The sequence below is a fragment of the Pipistrellus kuhlii genome, unplaced genomic scaffold (assembly GCF_014108245.1).
Source record: "Pipistrellus kuhlii isolate mPipKuh1 unplaced genomic scaffold, mPipKuh1.p scaffold_m20_p_10, whole genome shotgun sequence".
In the NCBI taxonomy this organism is placed as follows: Eukaryota; Metazoa; Chordata; class Mammalia; order Chiroptera; family Vespertilionidae; genus Pipistrellus; species Pipistrellus kuhlii.
The window spans coordinates 20,725,687-20,747,042 of NW_023425405.1; the positions used below are offsets into that span (position 1 = coordinate 20,725,687).

Below are 21,356 nucleotides of genomic sequence, written 5' to 3' on the forward strand. Positions count from 1 at the left end.
TTATTCTGTAGCTCAGCTACCAATCCATTTCATCTCTTGATGTCTGGTATCGCTTCCTAGCATGTCATGAAGCTGCCTTTTGGAGACTCGCTTCCTCGTGGCTGCTCCACCTCTCACCTTGGATCTCCTCTGACCTCACTAGGATTTATCTTTCTCCGTCTTTCCTGAAACTCTCATCTCTTGCCTTCCATGACAGCGCAGTCATGATTTTTCCTCTTCTCTGTATTTTCTGTTTTCATGTTCTCTGTCGTACCAGTAAATGTGGGTGCCAACGCCCCCCCAACCCCCTTAGCAATTCCCCTTGTCAACAGCACTTATCCTCACAGTGATCATTATCTTCGCACAGAGGAGTCTGGAACCTGCATGTGCAACAGTCTTTTCTGAGCTCCAGGCTCATGTTTTCAATTGACATCTCCACCCTTCTGGAACCCCAAACATGCCTTGAACTAGACTTGTCCTTTCTCTATATGCGTGTGCTTTATGTTTATTGCATATGTGCTCAACACTGGCTTATTGCAAGCACCTGATAAATGCCAGCTTTCTCCATTCCCTTTCCCCGGTGAAATGAGTTTTTTTTTCTTGATTTCCTCAGCACCTCAGCCTGTCATTCACCTCTGGGTCATTTTTCACTTTTTCTGGTTTTACCTGTACCTTTCCATCAATTGTCAACATCTGCCAATATTTCTTTTGCAATATTCTTTGTGGCCCATTCATTCACTACCATCTGCTAAGTGCCATGCAGGCCCTTCATACTACTGCAGCAGTTTGACAGCCATTTAGCTTGGTGGACAGAAATCTTTTCCCACCACTTAGTTGCCAACCTCTGAGCCTCCTCTTTGTCACTTGTAAAATTGAGATAGAGCTGCCTACCGTGCAGGTTTGTTGTGTGGCTGGAATGAGATAATACAAAGAAAGCACCTATTGGGGGATTTGTATTCCATAAATGTTCCTTTCCATACTGCCCACTAAATTCAACTTTGACACCATACTGTCTGTCTAAAATACTCTCATTACCATGCCATTTCTCTGATGGGAAACATTCTGAGTCCCACATTGTTGATAGAATAAAGGGCAATGCCCCCAGCATGGAGTCCAGAGTCAGCCACAATTCTGCCTCAGACTGGCCCTGCACCACACAGAGCACTTGTCATTCTCGGCCTCATGCCACCTTTCTCTGTCTGTCGAGGCCTGTGCTTCCTCGAGACTCAGTTTATGGTCAGCATCTTCCAGAAACCTTTGAATCATGTGAACTCAAACTGGGATCCTCTGCACTCAGACCTTCCTTTGCACCATTTTGATGGCACTTAGCTCATAGGGGGTACCTTGGAGAGCAGAAATCTAGTTCATTTCCTATCTGCTCCCTGTGATTAAGCCTCCATAGTGCAGGGGCCTCATCCTTTCTCTAGTCATTATTTTGTTCTTTTTCATTTTAAACCTTAATAGGATTTCTGGTAATGTTGGGTCCTTTCTGCTTAAGTGACATAATTTGAAGTCAGTACCATCTTCCTCCAACAGTCTTTCAAATATTTGGAGACATACTATTGCACTTCTTATTATCTGCTTTACAAACTGAACTCAACTCAGTAAACATTGAGTGCCTACGATGTGCCAGGCATTGTGCTAGCACCCAGGACACATAAACAAGAATGTGTGTGGTCTCTGTCCTTAAGGGCCACCCAGGCAAGTGCTGGAGGCAGCGTGACTGGTGCTATCGCAGAGGGGAACTGTGGGTACACCGGGAAAAGGACCCTGTGCTCGGGGGTCAGGAGCAGCCCCTCTGGGGAGCTAACGATTAGGCTGGAGAATGGCATCTCTTTGCCCTGTTGTTATCATTGTCCCTCAAGGGGCTTTTAAATGTTCCTCTACTCAATGAAACTGCTGCTGGATTCAGACTTGGCCACTTCTCTGAAGCAGCCTGCCAGGTCTTTATTTATTCATTCTAGTTTAGACTTTCTCATGTTATTAATACATTTCCGCTTTTCTATGGCTCTGGGTAACTGAACTCTGTTGTGAATGAAGCAAAAAATACTTTTTATCTTTTAAATTGCTTAAGCAGCTTTATGTAAAGATAAAATGTAAACCTAGTATGATATTTGACCTCTGGGTTTTTGGCCCTGTGTGGAAAGGAATGCCAATCACTGTCTCCCTAACAGAACCTGGGATATCCCTTCTTAAAGAGTCCACCACACACCCAGACTATAATTTCTTTAAAATGTTAATTAATTAACTAAAATATCCACTCTGGCTCAGCTCTTAACATTTCCATTCAAATCGCATTTCCCAGAAGGCTTTGGGTGTTAGATATGCAGGGTCCCTGAGTTAGCACGGCCCAGGGAAACTGGAGGGTGTTCTCTTATCTCTTTAGGACAGACTACATTGTAAGCCCTACTTCCTAAGTGACGAGAGATCACTGACTTCCCTGAATGAGTGAGCTTGAGAGAGGAGGTCACACTGGTGGGCCCAGAACCATTTGGGTCCTCTGCCCTGGCCCAGTTCCCCAGGGGGCCAGCATTCCCATGTCAAAGCCCAAGGCCAAGGCCAAGACTAGCATCAGGAGGCCTGTTTTCCTTTCTCTGGTCCACCAGTATGAGTCAACACTTCTGGAGGAGCATATTTTCTCCACAGAGCTGAGCGGAATTCCCTTAGGCAAACGGCCCTAAAATGCCAGCCTGGGGGCAGAGTATTAGTGAGCTGATTGTGGCCTGGCCTCTAACTCAGTTGCTATGCTGCTTCACCATGAATGGAGCTGACATTTTTCTCCCTGTCTACCTCCTTTGAGTTTGAATTTGGAAAAGGAAGAGGAGTGAGTCATTTTCATTCCCCGGGTCTTCAAAAGAAAAGAGGAGCTACAAGGGCTGTGGGCCGTAGGATTGAGGGGAAGTGCAGGGTGGGGGAGTAGGACCCTCGGGTAGGCTGGGGTCCACACGGAGCTCCTTTGAGTCCTCTTCTAAGCACCAACATACTCTGTCTTTAGTTTCTGTCCTGTTGGGAAGCTGCAGAGTCTTATTGAAAGAGTGAGTGCTCTGATCTTGATCCCTTTTCTTCCTGAACTCGTGTCCAGCCCCACTGGATCCCTGAAAGGAGAGTCACAGAGAGAGACAGAAGCTGAATCCTATCCTGGGCAGAGCTCTGGGGCACACCCATTATTCCTGCCACCAGATCACAGGGCCTGCCCTTTATTTTTCCAAGGCCTTGTTGTCCTGTTCTCCAGCTTTGCCTATAATTCTGTGTACTTTCACCTCCTTCCCATCAATTCCTTTCTTTTTTAAAGAAAATTTGTGTCCCTCTGCAGAAAGTCAGCCTTCTCGCTGACACAAATAAGGAATGAAACTGTTCCCAGTCTGTGATAGGTTTCCTAGTTCTCTGAAGAAGTCAGCAACAAGATTTTACTGGCCCAGGCACCCCGAACCTCCTCAAGATCCCATTTGATAATGATAGGGTTTCCTCCTCCAGTCTCATCATCTGGTTGATAAATTTGACTTAAATACCACTGGGCATAGAACCCTATGGGGGAAGAAAAGAGCTTCTTTGCTTAAATTGCTTACAGTCCAGCTCCAAAGACAATACATACACTTAGGAAATGAGAGGCAGCATAACAAGTGGTAAAAGCATGGGTTTGAATCCTGGCTCCAAATATAACTAAACCGTGTGACCTTGACAATCTACTTAATTCTCTATGCCTCACTGTCCCCCTCTAAAATTGCTCTCCTCATCAGAAGATTGTTTTGAGGATTAAGGAGTTAACATTGAAACAATGCCTGTCCCTCTGGGCATCCATTATAAATATTACACATCCATGTTTGGTCTATGTAAAGTGACATACACTGAGTGGCCAGATTATTATGATCTCTGAACGCATAATAACCTGGCCCCTCAGTGTATATCTTATATAATAAAAGGCTAATATGCAAATTGCCCCTTTGACCAGGAATTCGACCAGCAGGCAGGCTGGCCAACCACCCATGTCCCCTTCCCCTGGCTAGGCTGGCCGGACCCCACCCATGCATGAATATATATACACTGAGTGGCCAGATTATTATGCGTTCAGAGATCATAATGATCTGGCCACTCAGTGTATGTGCTCAGTGACCCAGCAGTGAGGTGACAGCATGCAAATATACTTGGGTACATGTTTTCATTTCAAAGAAAGGCAAAGCCAAGCTGACAAATGTGCCAGGCAGATGAAACCGTACACCAAGCCAGGTGGCAGGCTTGCCTGATCTTCTGGCCACCACCCCAAGCCGCCTCCTCTACTAATTAACATGGCATCAGCTCCGATCAGACAGGGCACAAACCAGAGGGATTTCTCTCAGGAGCCAATTTCTTCCAGACACTTAAACAGCTGCGTCCCAATCCTTCCACACTGAAAATCAAGGCAATTTAGAGCTGAGCCTCATATGCACGTCGATGTCAAATAATGACATCTAATGGTCTCATCCACCGGCCCTCCTGTGCATGTCAGGAGGTGATCTTGTCTCCAGGTGGCTCATGTTTGACAAAATAAGTGACAGCCAGGCTTACAACAATTCAGAGAAGGTGGCACCACCTCACCCCAATACCTAACGTCATGGGATCACTTAACTGGAAGGCATTAGTGATCTAGCCCTGCCTCCTTCCTGTACTTTACGGTTGAAGGGATCACAGCCCAGAGACATGTGGTGATGTGCTCAGTTCATGGGCAAAGGAGAGACCAGAACCTGGATTGTCTGATTCTTGGTGGCATTCTCTTTCCACGAAGCCTCATCCCCTTCCCTTGCAGCTTTCCCACCAGGAAGCGAGGACAGAACAAGCTGGTGTGCCTGCGGGCCAGGAGACCCTTACACTAAGCGAGGCAGGAACTCAAACATGAGCTTCACGCTGGCCCTGGAGGGGATGAGGCTTTCTCTGCAAAAGCCTTGGATGTACCTGGGATGCTGAGTGACCAGAACAACCTGAAGGCTGTAGTGTCCGTGACTGTGCAGGCTTTGTCCCCAGCAAGAAACCCCAGACAAGCTTGCCCTCTGCCCTAGAGCTTCTCAAAGTTCGCACAGTGTGCCATTGTCATCCACCGGAAAGAGGTGGCCAAGGAAGAGGAGAGGGAAGAGAGACAGAGGCAGGAAGATGACATTCTCTGAGGGGCTTACTCTTGGAAGCTCACGAGTCACAGCTTGAGAGTGTTCCTCTCTGCACAGCTGCTGATGCCACTCTCGGTTTACGTAGTTAAGAAGCCAGTTGGATCCCACTGCTCCTCACTCTGAACCAAGGCCAGATGGATAGGAAGCTACAAAGTTTCACATTGAAAAGATGACACATTGCAGTCTTTCCCCCCCCCCCCCTAATTCAATTCTCCTGTTAGTTATAGGTTGATTCAGATTTTATATTTCTTCCTGATTTAGTGCTGTTTGGTTTTGTATTTTTGGGCATTTGTCCATTTCATCTAAGTTATTTAATTTGCTTGCAAAGTACTGATTTTAAAAATTTTTATTGAATTGATTGGGGTGACATTGGTTGATAAAATTGTATAGGTTTCAGGTGTACAGTTCTATGACACACCATCTGTGTATGGTATTGTGTGTTCACCACCCAAAGTCAAGTCTCCTTCTATTACCATTTATTCCCCTTTACCCTCTTCTACCTTCCCATCCCCTTTCCCTCTGCTAATTACCATGCTGCTGTCTGTGTCTATGAGCTTTTTTGACATGCTGCATTCTTGATTCATTATCTTTCTAGAACTCTCCTTCCCACCCTATTTAGAAAGCTCATAGCTTCCCTCAGACCACCCACCTCAGATCTTTCCTACTTTTTATTCCATGACACATGAAATATCAAAGGTCAGGTGTGCAAAAGTGGATTGGGCCAGTAGTTGTGTCCCCTGTGGGTTTTTTTTTTGTGTGTGTGTGTGTGTGTTTGTTTGTTTGTTTGTTTTTGTTTTTTTTAATGGGGGCAATGGAAGCAAGTATAGTGTATAGTTCTCAGATATTTCTGAAGTCAAATACTGTGGCTTTACAGAAAAATGAAATAATTACTTGGGATGTATGCTTTAGGACCTTTTAGCAAATTATATAACTTGAGATTACTATGGAAGTTATACAATTTATATGCTATGCTCTGCTATGCTCTGCTATGCTATGTGATATATATATATATATATATATATATATAATTTACATATATAATTATATGTATGTATATAATCTCATAGCAACCTCAATACAAAAATTGAGACTTGGCTTGAATCTAGTACCTATGTCTGAATTAATCATCGTGATCATAGAATGGCTTTGCCAGGAGAAAACAGTGGCGTTGTTTTAGCAAAAGAAGAAAGAAGGGATCGTATATTATGCAAATGAAAAATGATAAAAATCTAGTTCTCAGTTCATTATATAGTAGGTGCCTATAAATGAGTATGGATAACTGTGCATGCCACCTCTCTATTCTAGACCAGGCCAGAACCTCTACCGCACCTACAAAAGGTCCTCATTTCATGTTCCATAGGATTCCCACTCCTTTGGGCTAGTTCCTTCTCTCCATCCTTGTTGGAAAGAGCCATAGCCTTACAAATTTCTTCACAAACCCACCAATGTCATAATGCAGCCCCCACTGGACACTGTGACCTCCCTGAGCCCAAAAATAAATTGCATTACCAATGTCTCAGATGCATATTCTGAGATTTTCCAATTTCCATGGTTCTGGTTGCAACAGAGTCCACAGAATGAGGAAGCCTGAGTGAGCACTTTCTTTGTTGGGCGCAGTCGCTTCCTGGTGTAGCACCTACCTGGGCCGGGCGGGGAGAAGAAGCGGGCGATGGTAATGAAAGCAGCAGCCACGCTTTTTTCTTGCCCTCCAGAACAATCTGTCTTTGCCCTCACTTCAAGCTTGAATTTCTAATATTATACCTTCCGTATAGAAAGCAATTTTAACTTCTCTAAGCCTTTTCACATTTATTATTATCGCTCTTCAAAGTAATCCTGCCTAGAGGGTATTATTCAGATGCCGAACTTCTGTAAAAATTAAAATGCCTCCTGAAATCCAAGGGACCCATTGAGACCCAGGTGGGCGTGTCCGTGCGTGGGTGCACGGGCCCACTCACATGTACTCTAACGCCTCCGCAATCACAGCGGAGAGGAAAAAGGAAGAGGCGTATGTACTTCATTCCCTCCAAGTTTCACTTCAAAGCCCCACAGCCTAGAAATCCATTTCTCCCGGCGATCTGGATTGAATGCTCAGTGCTGTGTATGATGCAAAAGCAGACACCCCTGCAATCCAGGTTCAGGAGAAAGTCAGGGGTGGGGAACCTTTGGCCCTAGGGCGTATAAGACCAGTGAAATCATTTGGGGTGGCCCTGCTAAGGCATTAGGGGTGAGTTAGTTAAATGTTTGACCAAATACAGCAGGCTAATTTTTAAGTTGGTAATTTTGTATGGCCCGTGAATGATGGGATAAATATCCAAATGTGCCTTGGCAGAAAAAAGGTTCCCCACCCCTGGGCGAACACAAGCTAAAACAAGAGGTGTCCTTCATGCATGGTCAGGTGGCTTGTGGCAGACCATGGATGTTCTAGGAATTCAGAACCAGTGCGGATTATCTTGGGCTGGGCATGCTCAGGGAAGGTTTATTAGGAGACTGGGAACGTGGCCTGGCCCACAGAGGACACCTTCTAGGACAGCTCACCGGGGTTCTCCATAGACTAGGAGAGGAGGGCAATGCCAGACTCCAGTCAAAGAGACTGGACCATGGTGCTTTGACCTTAGTCAACGCCCATCATGGCAAAGCCTTTGAACACCCACCGAGGCCCCCTTTCGCTTGCTCGGCCCTTTAGATGTTTTCCCAAGTTTGTAAAGGCTCTGTCTTTGGCATGGAGGCCACCAAGACCAATGCTACTGTGATCAAATCTAAATATACACCTACGAGAATGAATGCATTGATTGGTAGTAAGTGGGAGCCGGCATGGATCCATTGATGAGGGTAACTAGATAAAGAAAACAAACATGAGATACCCAGCAGCTATAGCTCTCTATGGCTCTGTTTAGATGCCTGTTGAGCTACAGGGAGGCCATAATGTTCAGATGGGAATGTTGTGTTAATAGGATAATTATTGTGTATTCACCTGTTGTATTTGATCGTTAGGTCTGCCAACACATAATACCACAGACTGGGTGACTTAAACAAGAGAGATTTATTTTCTCACAGTTCTGGAGGCTGGAAGTCCAAGATCAAGGTGTCAGCAGGGTTGTTTCCTCCTAGGCTTCTCCCCATGGCTTGCAGATGGGCGCTGTCTTGCTGCCTCTTTGTGTGGTCTTCCCTCTGCACATGCAGCTGGCTGGTGTCTCTTTATATGTCCTAATCTCTTCTTCTTATAAAGACACTGTCATATTGGATCAGGGCCTACCATAATGGCCTCATTTTAACTCAATTATCTCTTTAAAAAAATAATGACTTTTAGAAAGAGAAAGAGAAAGAGAAGGAGAAAGAAACATCAGTGTGAGAGCTGAACATCTATAGGCTGCCTTCTGCACACCCCCTACCCATGATCGAGTCCACAACCCACGCATGTGCCCAAACTTGGAATCAAACCTGCATCCCTTTGGTGTACAGCAAGCATGTCAAACTCAAAGGCTAACACGGGCCAAATAAACGAGGCATACGGCCCACAGGCTGTGAGTTTGACATGCCTAGTACAAGATCATGCCCAACCAACTGAGCCACAGGGCTTAATTATCTCTTTAACGGTCCTATCTCCAAATTTAGTCATGTTGAGGCACCAGGGATTAGGGCTTCAGCATGAATTTTACAAGGACATACTTCAGTCCATGACACCTGTGTTTCCAGATTTGGTGGCTACCCTGTAGATCACATGTGTCAAACACAAGGCCCGTGGGCTAAATTCGTCCCGCCAGGCCTTGCAATGTGGCCCGCACCGCGCTGTCATCACTGCACTCCGCTGCGTTTCCATCACAATGACAGTTTATGACTGTTCAGTAAACCATTCGGCCCGCGATTTAGGCTGGATTTTAGATTTTGGCCCCTTCTCTGATTGAGTTCGACACCCCTACTGTAGATAATGGAAAAACCGTGGGATAAGTTCTATGATAGGACTCTGGAAGCGTTCACTTTAGAAACAATGCTAACCTGTATGGATGGGCTAGTCCCTTTCCGTGCTCGAGTTAGGATGTTGCATCTCATAGGACAGCCTTGTAGCATGTAGACACAGCCTCGGAAACACAAATGCTGCTTTCCCGGCAGCGGGATGGCACTTATGCTGTGTCTCAACCTAGAGCATTTGCAGAGTGTTCTGAGTGATGGATGATCTGTCCTAACTGAGGGCCCCATCCCTTGCTGTGTGTTCTCCGGAGGCTGTCACCACCCCTGCCTCATCCCAGTGAACCCCTGAGGCACCTTGGATAGAAAGCCCCATGTGACCTGCCTGTTGGCTGCTGCTGATGCAATGGTGTATAATTCAGCAGTCATTTATATGCCACGCAGGTCTGAGCAAAGCTGGAAAGTGTTCTCGGGAGCCAAATGCTACTGAGGCTTTTAATCTAAGCACAGGAAGGGTTTAGTAGACATCAGCTTTTGGGGATGCAGACACTGCTGGTGGAGGAAAAGAAATCTTTCTTTCTGTTTGCTGACTTGGCGTGTTTCTGGTTTCAAGCGGGGGAGAGACTGATGGAGGAGTGTCTTAGGGAGGACACAGGCTACTGCTTCTCAGAGGTCCCCAACTTGCAGATCCACAAGGGGACAGACAGCTTTGTAGCCAACTGTGGGTTTGGGTCAGAACAAGGGTCCTCTGGCCACGTAGCAATAAGGCAACATGCAAGGGTCAGGGATACGCACATGTTGTTCCTCATTTCCAAGAGCAGAAAATAATGTCACACGGGTGGATGCCCAGCCCTGGAAAGCTGCAGAAATTATACTCCAGTAAAGATTTGGGCTCGACTTGGTCACTTAAGGAGAAGCTGTTCGGCAAAACGCTTGTGCACACAATCTGTAAGTGCCCCGGATTCTTGCGAGAACCTTCACCAGGGCCTCGGTTGCCTAGGCAATGGCTTCTTCAATTAGTAAGAGCATTTCTGCTGGAGCCTGAGGCCTTGGTTCTGATGCCATTTCTCTGCAGGCCTATTCGTATGGCATTACTGCCCTGGCTGCTCTGAAGTGGGTGAGGGCGTGTAGTCTCCCGCCCCTTCCTGTGGAGGCTGATAGGCAGCAACCACACAAGTCCTGTCCTGTCCATCTTACACCTACACTTGGTGCCCAGGAGTGGGCTGAGCGGGACTCTGACTACCAGCTTAACCTATCTTGGTGCGGGATGGGTCCCTCCTGGTGGCTGATTGAGTGTTCCCTGGTGACATTTCAATGTTGCTAAAGAATTAGCTGCCCCAAAACAATGCTACCACAGTCTGGCATTTCTTGACATTAGCAACACATCCCTGGGTCCATGTTTCTGGGCTCCCACTGGGCATGATGGTTTCTTTAACTTGCAAGCAAAGGGTTCATCATGTCACCATCACAGTGTTGCCGATTAGTGGAGAGCAGGGCTGTGCAGGAACCTGTGGGAAGGGTGACCAAGGTGTTCCATGTGGCCCAAGACACACCTGCCACCCTCCACCAACTCCCAGGCATCCTGGGATGGTTGATCCCTTTCCTAGGGAAGCAAGATTATGAAAGAATAAAAGAAGTCAGGGGCTCAAGGGAATCGGGCTTGTGAGGATAGCATGGGGCATCTGTGGCTAGCCAGGGAGTACCTGAAGCATACTGTCTTGGGGTGCTGAGGACACGTACTCACGGAGTATATGATTTCAGATATAATCCTGTGACTCATATACTGGTAGCAGATCCAGGCCGAGAAGGGGGCGAAGATGCCAAAAAGAGGGGGGGCGGGAGGAAGGGAGGGAGGGGCTTTCAAGTCTGAAAAGACAAAAGGCAACTGAGAAGCCCTCCAGGGACAGAGCGGCGTCTAGGAAGCTGGGACCGGTCCTGGGCCAGGGCACAGCTTGGAAACCGAGGGCAGATATATCCAGGAAGGAGGAAGTTGTCAAACGACCAAGAAGCTAAAACGAGGGGGGAAACTGGAATCTAATATTTGGCAACCTGTGAAACACTAATTAGAAATGGCAGCAATGCGAAGGTGGGTGGATGAGGAAGCTGGGTTTGGTGTTGGAACACAGAGCCGGCAGTCTGGTCATGAAAACCGTTTCCTCCCTCTCACCCTCACTGGAGACTCAGCTGTGCCTGGCATGGAGGGGGCAGGGCAGGGGACAGAGGGCGGGCAGCAGCCCGAGACACTGCAGAGCCCTCTCCTCCTCCAGGCAGGTGCTGGCAGGACACGCTGAGAGGAGTGGCCAGGGTGGTCATGCAAGGAAGCGGGTATCATGCTTGGACGTGCAGAAGGGGCACTTAGGTTGGCACACTTTGTTATACCCATTGGCCTTTTCCACTCACAGATGGACTTTGCAAGTAGGGATACTTGATGGGGAGGGAGGACACTGTTCCCTTGATGGCAGAGAGTCTTATTAGCACAAGCTGCACAGAGTGGTGCCATCTTTCCTAACTGGACTTCCTGAGCTCTCTGAGTCCATGTGAATGCCCGTCCTGGCACAGAGTGGGAAATTATAATTAGATTTCGTTTCTCACTTTCAGCAGCTGCAACTGACTGGTTGGGGCTGGCTGCTCAGAGGGCTGAGCTGAGTAGGAGTCTGAGGCCCCTTCCAGAACCAGCAGGAATGAGGGTTGAGATTGCTTTGCCCTTTCTGCCAAAGGTGTGGACTTGCCGCTAATGAATGCCATCGGACTTGGCTGTCCAAAGCATAGTTCTGTAATGACATACCTTGAGGTCCCCTTGCAAATGGACCAGGCTGCACCTCTCAAAAATGTTTAAATCACTGGACTCCTTGCTTCAGATGAAATTTCACATGGAAACAGATCACAGCAGGGCTATTATGGCCAAAGAGAGGAGAAAGGGCTGGGAGCTTCGTCTGCTCCCTCTTACTCCTGAGACACCTCTATGGAACACAGTTTGGGAGAAGAGGGCTGGGGAGGATCTCTCTGCAAGGGTGGTATTTGAATTGAGACCTGACAAGAGCTAGTTGAAGGCCATTTTGGGAAAGAGAACAGCAAGTGCAAAGTCCCTGGGGTGGGTACAAGTTGAGCTAGTTTCAGACACAGACTTTTGTGTGGCTAGAGTGCAGGGAATGGTCATGGGGGGTGGAGGACAAGGAAAGATTTGCTCAAGTAAAGCTATACAAGCAGGGTAAGGGGTCTGGGTTTAATGCTGAGTGTGATAGGAAGCTATTTGGGGTCAGGGGGGCAAAAATAGAAGGCAGGACAGCCATTATTTATCCCAGTAGTGATGTGAGAAATGACTGGGATGGCAGCTGTAAGCATTTCAGAAGTTGGAGGTGCCATGGTATGTGGGCTCGCCTTCTCACCTCAGGCACAGGGACCCAGGACGACGGGCCTCTGAGGTTGAAGGAGACCAGGTGAGCACCCCATCTGCATATCGCCTGCAGAATTCCTGTTCCACCTTCAAGTCCCTATTTCCCGGGGAAACCTTCCCAGGCTCAGCATGACGGTCCCTGTAAGAGTTGACTCTCACCACTTATTCCTGGGTATTGTGCCTCTTTCCCTAGAGGCCACTGGGTGCGGGAGGACCTCACGGTCTCTGCTCTCACCCCCTGATCTCACCAATGAGTGGACTGAGGGTTCAGAGCTGCCACTAAGCTCATCTCTTGATCCCCACTCTGGGGTTGTTTTCACTTCATCCACAACTTTTCACTCATGAAATCCCCATATTCCCAGCTAGATTATAAGCTTTCTCTTCATCTTTTTATTGGAGGTTTCACTAAAGATTTTTCCTCTTCTTTGATCTCCCTTGTATCTAGCATAATGTTGGGCACAAACAGACGCTCACCAAATATGTGCTGGCTAGCTGCTCTGCACCTCATGGAGCTCCCTCCGCCCCATCACGGTTAGCCTGCCTCCCCACGCGAGACCTGACAGCACTCAGCCTGTGTAATATTTTTTAAAGGGAGGTCCCAACATGAAGTAAATGTTTGAAATGCCTCAAAAGGCAAAGTTAGAAAAGGTAACATGCAAAGTAGACTATGGGTCTTCCTGGTGAGAAGTTGTGGACAGACTTCCCTGAGGTCGTTGGTTCCCCTGCTACAGGATTGGTGTGCTCTGGGGAGCACGTTTTCCTACAGGAAACGGGAAAGGGTTTCCAGGATTTGGCTGACCTGATGGTGAATGGACTCAAGGAAAACTCAATATTGTAGTAAGACATTATTTATAGAAATAAAAGAATAAAGATATCTTTCTCATTAAAGAAATAGCAAATGGGGTGTTTTCTTCTGTGTCTCCAAAGACAGTGTATTTTTAAATGCTTCAGAAACATGAACTGAATGCTTTCAGCCTCACTCCATCCTACACAAAACTCTACCGTGATATCACTAAGTATTTTTGCAAAAGAGGTGCTTCCGGAGTTTATCCAACACTGGACAATTATTGGGGAGCAAGGAAGCTTCAATTCCTTAATAGTATTCTCTTCTCCATGAGTATTTTCCGATATATACTTGTTATCTGAACCTTTTCATTTTTTCTTGCTCAAGAAAATCAACACTGTAATAATCCTCACTTCTCTCTTTCTCTCTCCCTCTCCTCTTCCCTTTCCTTCTCCATTTCTCCCACCCCCTATGTCTTCCCTTGTCCTTCAGGAACCTTCTGCATCATATCACTGTGCACCTGTGTGGCCGGGATCAACTTTGAGCTGTCACGCTACCCTCGCTACCTGTATGGACTCCCTGATGACATCAGCCATGGCTATGGATGGTCCATGTTCTGTGCATGGGGGGGCCTGGGCCTCACACTCATCTCCGGGTTCTTCTGTACCTTGGCCCCTTCTGTCCAACCTGTCCCGAGGACCAACTGCCCTAAATCCAGACCCGAGAATGGGACAGTGTGCTAAAAACAAAACCCCATACATATATATATATATATAAATATATATATAATATACATATATAAAACAAAACTAAATCCCGATGAGGCCAGTGCCAAGGCAGAGTTGGAGATGGCTCAGGCACCGCATCTCGTCGGACGTTGTGTGTGTTGCCTCATCGCCGAGATGGGGAAGGCGTTCCCACCACGTGGCTTTTCCATCAATTCTTAACTTTTGGTTCCATGGTTCCCTGGAGACAGAGTGAACACTACCACTCAAGACAGCACACTTTTCCCCGTCTCTCACGAGGACGGGGTGGTGGGCTGGGAAGGGACAGAGCCAGGGGGCTAGAGAGACACCAATGTAGGGAAGGAAGTGCCACCCACCAGGCCAGTCACCCCAACACTGATCATATCACAGAGAAGCAACACCCTTATTCACAGAATGTCACCAAACCTTCGAGGCCATGGCAGAACCACTCCTCCTGCTGCTCTTCCTGTCCTGGTCCCCTCCGGCCCACCAGTGACACACCAGAAGTGGAGGAGAGAACAAAGCAAGAAGGGAGTTTTCTCTTTGCTGCCAAACTTTCGGACAAAGTTCTAGAGGTGGGAAGGGGGAGAGAACCACCTGCTGAGAGGCAAGATCTGCATCAATGAGAGGACACTTCAGCGGATGCTCAGAAAACCCAGTCTTACCTTCCAGCTGCCTTACACCGAGTTCAATAAGAGGCCGCCCTGCCCCAACCCCACCTGCACTCCCTGGGCAGCCGGAGCCTTGGAGTGATGCTGTGATGTGTGTGTGTGTGTGTGTGTGTGTGTGTGTGTGTGTGTGAGAGAGAGAGAGAGAGAGAGAGAGAGAGAGAGAGAGAGAGAGAGAGAGAGAGAGAGAGAGAGGAGGGAGAGAGAAACTACTCTTTGGGTGGTTCCCTTTTTTTTCCACCTTTTAAAATGGAAATACTGCATTCTGACTGTTGTTTCTCTATCCATTGGGATGGTTTCAGGGCCCAGCACGGAGGCCCAGAGGCCAGGTAGATAAGAGGGGCAGGCCCATGTGGGTGCCAGTTCTGCAGCTTCTGGTCCCTGGAGTGTGTGTGTGTGGCGGGTGTTTGCTGAGTGTGGGTTTTGTCGTGTGTGTTGCATTTTTCTATTACTTTTAGTGCAGCTGACATTCCCAGAGGGCAGAACCGAGAACACCACCACCGGGCCGAGGACCCTGTGCGTCTTCTCACCCTGGTCCTGGGACACCCCTGGCTCTAGTCCCCTCATTTCAGAAGTTCATGACTCATCTGGGCACAGGAGCTCTGAGCAAAGAGGAGGACACAGTTCAAGAGGGAGGAGGAACGTGCCTTCCGCTGCTGTTGCACAAGTCTGTCCACCGAACAAGACCGTTTGCTCCCCAGCCTGGAAGCTGTCCTTTGTCACTGGACATCGACTACTCCCCTCACGGCGACTTCTGTACAGATAAAAGAAAATGGGTCATGTGCAGGGAGAGCGCCTTCATGTCCCATGGGCTCCAGTTTGTATGATATTGTGTAAATTAATGGAGAACTCGTGACTCTTCCCAACCTTTTCCTGTCCCTCTTGATAGTCAAGGCCATGAATCCCCAAATAGCTGTCACGGTGGCCAGCACCCAAACAGAGGTGGCCTAGATCCAGCCAGTGTTCCAGGCTCACTTGAGCCCATTGGCACACTGCAGAGGATGGGCCACCACGTCAGCTTTAGGGGAGGATTCCGCCAGATGGAGCAGGCAGGAGCAGCTGGCAGCCACCTCAGTGACCCTGCTGGGGCAGGGCAGCCCCGGGGAGTCCAGAAGAGTGTCTCCGAGCTCCGCAGCCATGGGTCAGCCATGCAGCTGAGAATTCCATTGCTTCAGAAATAAATAATGCTTTGGGAACATTGCCAACCACTCAGCAGCCTTCCTTCCCACCCAGGCACTCTGTTTCATTGATCTTCCTCCACCTTTTCTCACCTACTCCTCGCTTTGCATCTGCCTCTTCCATTCGCCAGGCCACTAGTCTTGCCTGTCTTCTCATCTGCTCTTTTTGACTGTGTGTGTATGTAACTCATATCCGAATAGGACATGTGGTGTGCATGAATGGGCCTGAATGTGGGTCTCAGGATGTGTGGTTCTCTCTGGTGCATTTGTGTATGTTTGTGCCAATATGTATCTGACACAGGTGTGGGTGTACTCTTTAAGACTTCCTTGCCAGCAACACTGATCAGCTTCTGCAAAAGGTCCAGGGTGCCCTGTGCATGGGCGTGCCAGGCAATGAGGGGTGAGAGGTGTAGCGAGAAATGCTGTTAATTTCCAACTCAGCTTCTAATGATTGTTCCTAAAACAAGATTTGATCTACAAGAAGAGAAATAATTTTCAGAAAAATCCAGCTTTTGATTGTATAGGAAATTGTTTAAATTTTTTTTTCTTTGAAAAGTTAGATTTCTCTCTTAAGGGGAAGGGCATACGTGGGCTTGAGGATAAGTGAGGAGAAGTATCTCAGATTGAGAGGCCATTGTCTTCCTTCCAAGTGTCTTGAATGGGCTCCACCGAGCAGAGAATGAATGAGTGTCCATTTGGGGCAGGTGGCTTTTGTGTGACCTGACCCAAGTTCTAGATGTTTTCCAGTTTCAAGAAAATGGGGAAAGAACCAAATGAGGTGATTTGCTATCAATCATTTAAACTTTTATTTAGTAACCATGTTTGAGGATGCTGCCTCACAGACTCATCAGTATGTACTAGTATACCCTCCTTTTTTTATGCCATGCTTGCCTAAACTATATCACCCACTATCTCTAAGTATTAATCTTTATGAGCGACCATTAACATAGCTTACTGACTCCTTCTGAAACCTTCCTGAAATATTAGGAGGACTCCTGGGAAAGAAGTACCATCAGGGCTCTCAAGTCACCAGCAGCAGCGTAGGAGCTTTGAGCTGCTGTTTTTGGCAATGGGGCCAGACATGTACAGACACACACTCTTGGGGGTCTGATCCTGCTTGGGGCCCAGAAAGTGCCCAGCCATGTGGCCAGGATATAAGGCCTTGCACAGATAGCAAGTCCTGGCCAGGGGGAGAACTTCCTAAGTAACCAGCATAGAAGCTGGAGCCCAGATTAAAACATGCCACTCCAAGCAGTTGAAGTTCTGTGGTATGAGGTGGCTGAGGAAGAAGAGAAGGAAGAAAGGGAGGAGGAAGAAGGGGGAACCTTGACTGTAAGTCTCTTTAAGTCAGATTCTGCTAATTCCATTTGATTGTACAACCCAACTTTCTGAGGGACTTAGGGTCCTCAACTTCACTAAAGTCCCAGCCCCCAGTTCAGGTCAAGTTCAAATTCCTTAACAGGTGTGCATGCAAGGTCTGAGACCTTGTGTGTGTTTTGGGCTCCATGTACATCAACGTGGAGCATGGGGCCACTTCAACTTTTATTTTCTTCCTTACCCTATGAGTTTGAGGGTTCAAAAAAGTGGAGTGTCTGCCTGAAAATAGGTCCTATTTTTTTCTCCCCACGTTGGTAGTTATGGTTCCTTCTTTCATTTCCCGTTCCTCTCTACTCACTGTTACTTTCCTTCTGCATTAACATTGGCCACTTAAAATAGTTAAAGAATTTGTCTGTAGAGAGGCTCATACTCTCCAAGCAGCCCCTTCCTTGTATGTTGTGGCTCTAGGTTTTGTAAGGAGGTCTGTGGCTCCAGGGCATCAAAGTACAAAACATCCTAACATGTGCCTGTTCCAGCTTCACCCCTAGACTTTGAACAGCTCTACCCTTTCAACTTCAGGGATTATGAAGTCACCAAGACTCAATAACTCCACCAAATCAAGACCACACATCCATAAAGAGCACCCTGGGCCCCCTTTAGTCTATTCTCTTGCTGGGGATAAGTGAAGAAGATAGTCAAGGCTCTGAGACTAGGCTTTACATCTTAATAGTTATCCACAGTCATAGGAGGCCTAGAATGAAGTCATCACATTTTTGTGTGTGTGCTGAGTTAGTGGGAGGATATGCTGCTTTAGTCTCTGAAGTTGCTCACCCAAGTCAGATGCAGAATAATTAAATACATCACACAGAGACTTTGAGAATTGATTCTGTCTCCAACTGGCTTGTTCTGAGAGCATTAATCAACTGTTTTTCAAGTATCTTGGGAGAAGGAGTGGGAAGAAATACACTCTGGTCATCTTTGGTGTGGTTTGTGGGAGATTCTTGGTTGGTTCTTTCCGCTAAGGTGACCAGTCACCCCAGAGGACATATCTACCCATTTCCAGGGAAATATGATGAATATTTGGTGCATACCAGCCAGGTTGACTTCTGTGCTGTCTTCCAGCTGGTATATACTTGAGTAAGGGGGCAGGTTTCTAAACAAGTCTACCTAAGCTGATGGACCCAAACGATTCTGGTGTCTCTCAAAGCAGTCAACTTGGTGGGCTGTGTTTGCCCTCTTTCTGTTGATGCTGCCATGGTGCAAAATGTTTCTTAAAACATTGTTAGTTCTTAGACTACATTATAATTGGCTATTTAATCCCCCCTCCCAAATAGTACTGCTCACTGTAGAAAATTAGAAAAATGGAAAGAATGTTCATAATTCCATTGCTCACAAAGGTCATAGCCCCAACAAGCCCCGGTCAGTGGTTGCCTCTGGTTTGGAAGTTGGGGCTAGGAGGGTCATCCATGGTCGCAGAACCATGCTGGTCTGTGTGGAACTGACCTTGTCTGTGTTCATGGCAGCAAGGGCACAAGGCTCTGAGCCACCAAAGATAGCAAATAGGCTTTTGACAAAGCTCAATACCCGAGCTTAGTGGCAGGCTTGGAACAGAGCTAAAAGTTTCCACTTTGGGATTTTTCTTTTCTTACTCTCTCTCTCTCTGAGTGCCATCTCAATCTAATTCTAGGTGTAAGAGCACAGAAGCTAGAGTAACTCAGTAATTAAGCTACACGTGCATAACTCAGTTACTGTAAATTTCATTTCAGCTCTGCACTAAAATGATTTGTGACTCTGGGCACTGTGTCTTCTCCATACTTGAATTTCCTCGTCCACAAAATGAGGGCAGTGATAACACTTTACCTCATGGTACATTAAGGGTGACAAAGACACTGCAAAGTGATTTGCAAACATGAGGTGTCACATAAATTATGCACTGTTCAAATTACCCTGTGGCACAGGGTCCCCGCTTGCTGAAAGGATAATGTAGAGTGAGAAGTCCTCTTGGCCACTTGTCCATGTAAGCACAAGGGAACTGACTCCATCCTTCAGGTCCTTCGGAGGCATTGGCTCCCTAACCAGCCCATTCCCAGGCGTTCTTCCTTTTGCCCAAAGCCAATTTTGGAAACGACATCCTTAAACCCTCTTGCTTTTGCCCAGGGGTGACAGAATGAGTAAACCATATGGAGCAAACAGCATATATGAGCTAACACAGCTATTAACCAACCCACAGGTCAACGCCTTATTTTCTTCTTTACTATTCTCCTAGCATTATTTCTAGCTGTACATGCCTTAGTAGGTGGGAGAAGATCAGATTCTAAAACATTTTAATGATCTGTTCAGTTTACAATTGGGAACAAGGTTAAGGAACTGGGGTCTCTCTCTTGTCAATGGGTGAAGCTAAAGGCATCAGCAGAAGCGCATGGGTTCTTATAGAAATTCCTCTGGGTGGTGCCTCCACTGGGGGGGGGGGGGGCGGTCTCTGGGATGAATCCTGTTTGGAAAAACTAAACCTTAGGTTCTACACAAGGAAAGAATGAACTTCCAGGAGGGTTTGTAAATGTTGCTTTGCAATAAGGTTTTGGTGGTGGTGTGAGACATTCTCTAAGAGGCAGCCATGTCAATGCTCCCTAAATGGATGGAGCCCCACCAACCATAGCGGGTGTTTGTTGGCTATTGAGAACCAGAGAACTGGGTGTAAGCTTGGGATTGACACCACGGGAGCTCAAACCTAGCTTCCCTTTGACAGATCCCAACCTCAGCCATCGCAACACCTCTTCACTCCCAGGGCCTGGGTGTTGCTCCTTATGGAACCCTGTGTCCCTCTGTCCTCTCCTGCCTCCCATGTCTCCCTCTGGGTAAGCCTCTCCCTTCCTTTCCTGGTCCCCTGTAGGCCCTCTTCAGCCTGGATGGATCAGGGTGTCTGTGTTGTGAATGGGATGATGCCTTTCTTGTGGAGAGCACTCACTCACTCATTCTCATACTCCTGTCCTGTTTCCACCACAGGTGGGGCTGCTTTGCTACTCAAGACTCTCTGTAAAAATGTACAAATAAAAGTGGGACATTGAACATAAGGGGGAGGGGCTTGAGACTAAACGAATGCATTGATATAGCCCTCCGTTTTCTGAGGACTTGTATGGCTGTCCCAGAATCCTAACGGGTGGGATTGGAAGGGAGGGAAGCCATAGGCATAGGACTTTTTTCTGGGTTGTTTCTCTGACGGTCCTTAGCTTGTGCTTGTAACTCTCTGTTCCAAAGGGTTTTGCCTTTAAAGTAAACTATATTTTCCAAAAGTGAAAGCAAGTCAGTAAGGTCCTAAGTGTGAAGGTGACTGTGTAGGTCAACACAGAGACCTGATCATGGGGTCACACGAGCAGCTTCGTCACGGGCTTGCTCAAGGCCTCGGGCACGTCTTGTTACTTCACCATGTCTCCATGTCCTCTCAGCCAAACGGGGAGAGCAGGGGGGCTCCTGGGCACCAGGTCTCCTTGGCCATCCTGCCCTTCATTTTAGAGAGGCCTGGAGCCCACACAGGTGTGTGCTTATGTCACGGAGGTACTTGTGGAGAGTTCCTCCCTGCTGCTCTCCCCTCACTTCCAGTCCTCAGAAAGTAACCTCAAGTTCATGGACAGCTTGCGCTCAGAGTCCAAAGCCTTCGATCTACCTTTCATTCTCAGATGCCTTCCCCCCCGACTTTGACCATCTCATTTACTGTTGTTATGGACAGAGCTTTGCTATGCTGGGGTAGGAAGAAGACTGTCAAAGGACATGATGTATGCGAATTGCTTTGTAATCTGTGACTCACCACACAGACCTGGCTGGTGGTGTCAGGAGTAGGAGTCTGGCTAAGGGATGCTGCCAAATCAGAATGAAGAAATATCCGGCAGGTGGTGGGGTCAAGGCAGTGGGCCACAGAGTCGGGGGCGGAGGGTGGCAGTGGGATTAAGATGAAAACAACTCTTTGAAGGGAAAATAGCAGAATCACAAAACATCCTCAGCATGGCTGCTGAGAAGGAACCCCAAAAGGCAGGAAGGGAGGGCACCCTGAAGTACGAAGAAGTAGAAAAGAACAGTGTAGGTGATCTTATAACACAGAGCTGCCTCCCCCCAGGACTAAGGGGACTAGTGCCCCGGCAAAGGGGTTCACCCTAGGCGTGTCCAGGACTTAACCCCTCTTGCTCCGGTGCCTTCTTCCCAAACCTTCCTCTTCTCTGAAGGTCCACGTGATTAGCCCTGGGACCAGCTTCAGAAGGCA

The 21,356-nt window shown here is 47.5% G+C and overlaps 1 protein-coding gene across 1 annotated transcript in view; it reads left to right on the top strand.

Annotated features, from left to right (window-relative positions):
* The window catches only part of TMEM178B (transmembrane protein 178B), a 335,310-nt gene extending 320,559 nt beyond the window's left edge, over window positions 1–14,751 (top strand). The window contains exon 4 of the mRNA XM_036428780.2: window positions 13,688–14,751. Coding sequence (XP_036284673.1) covers window positions 13,688–13,938 — 251 coding nt within the window. The 3' untranslated portion in view covers window positions 13,939–14,751. The remainder of the gene's footprint in view (window positions 1–13,687) is intronic.
* Window positions 14,752–21,356: the final 6,605 nt, after the last annotated feature.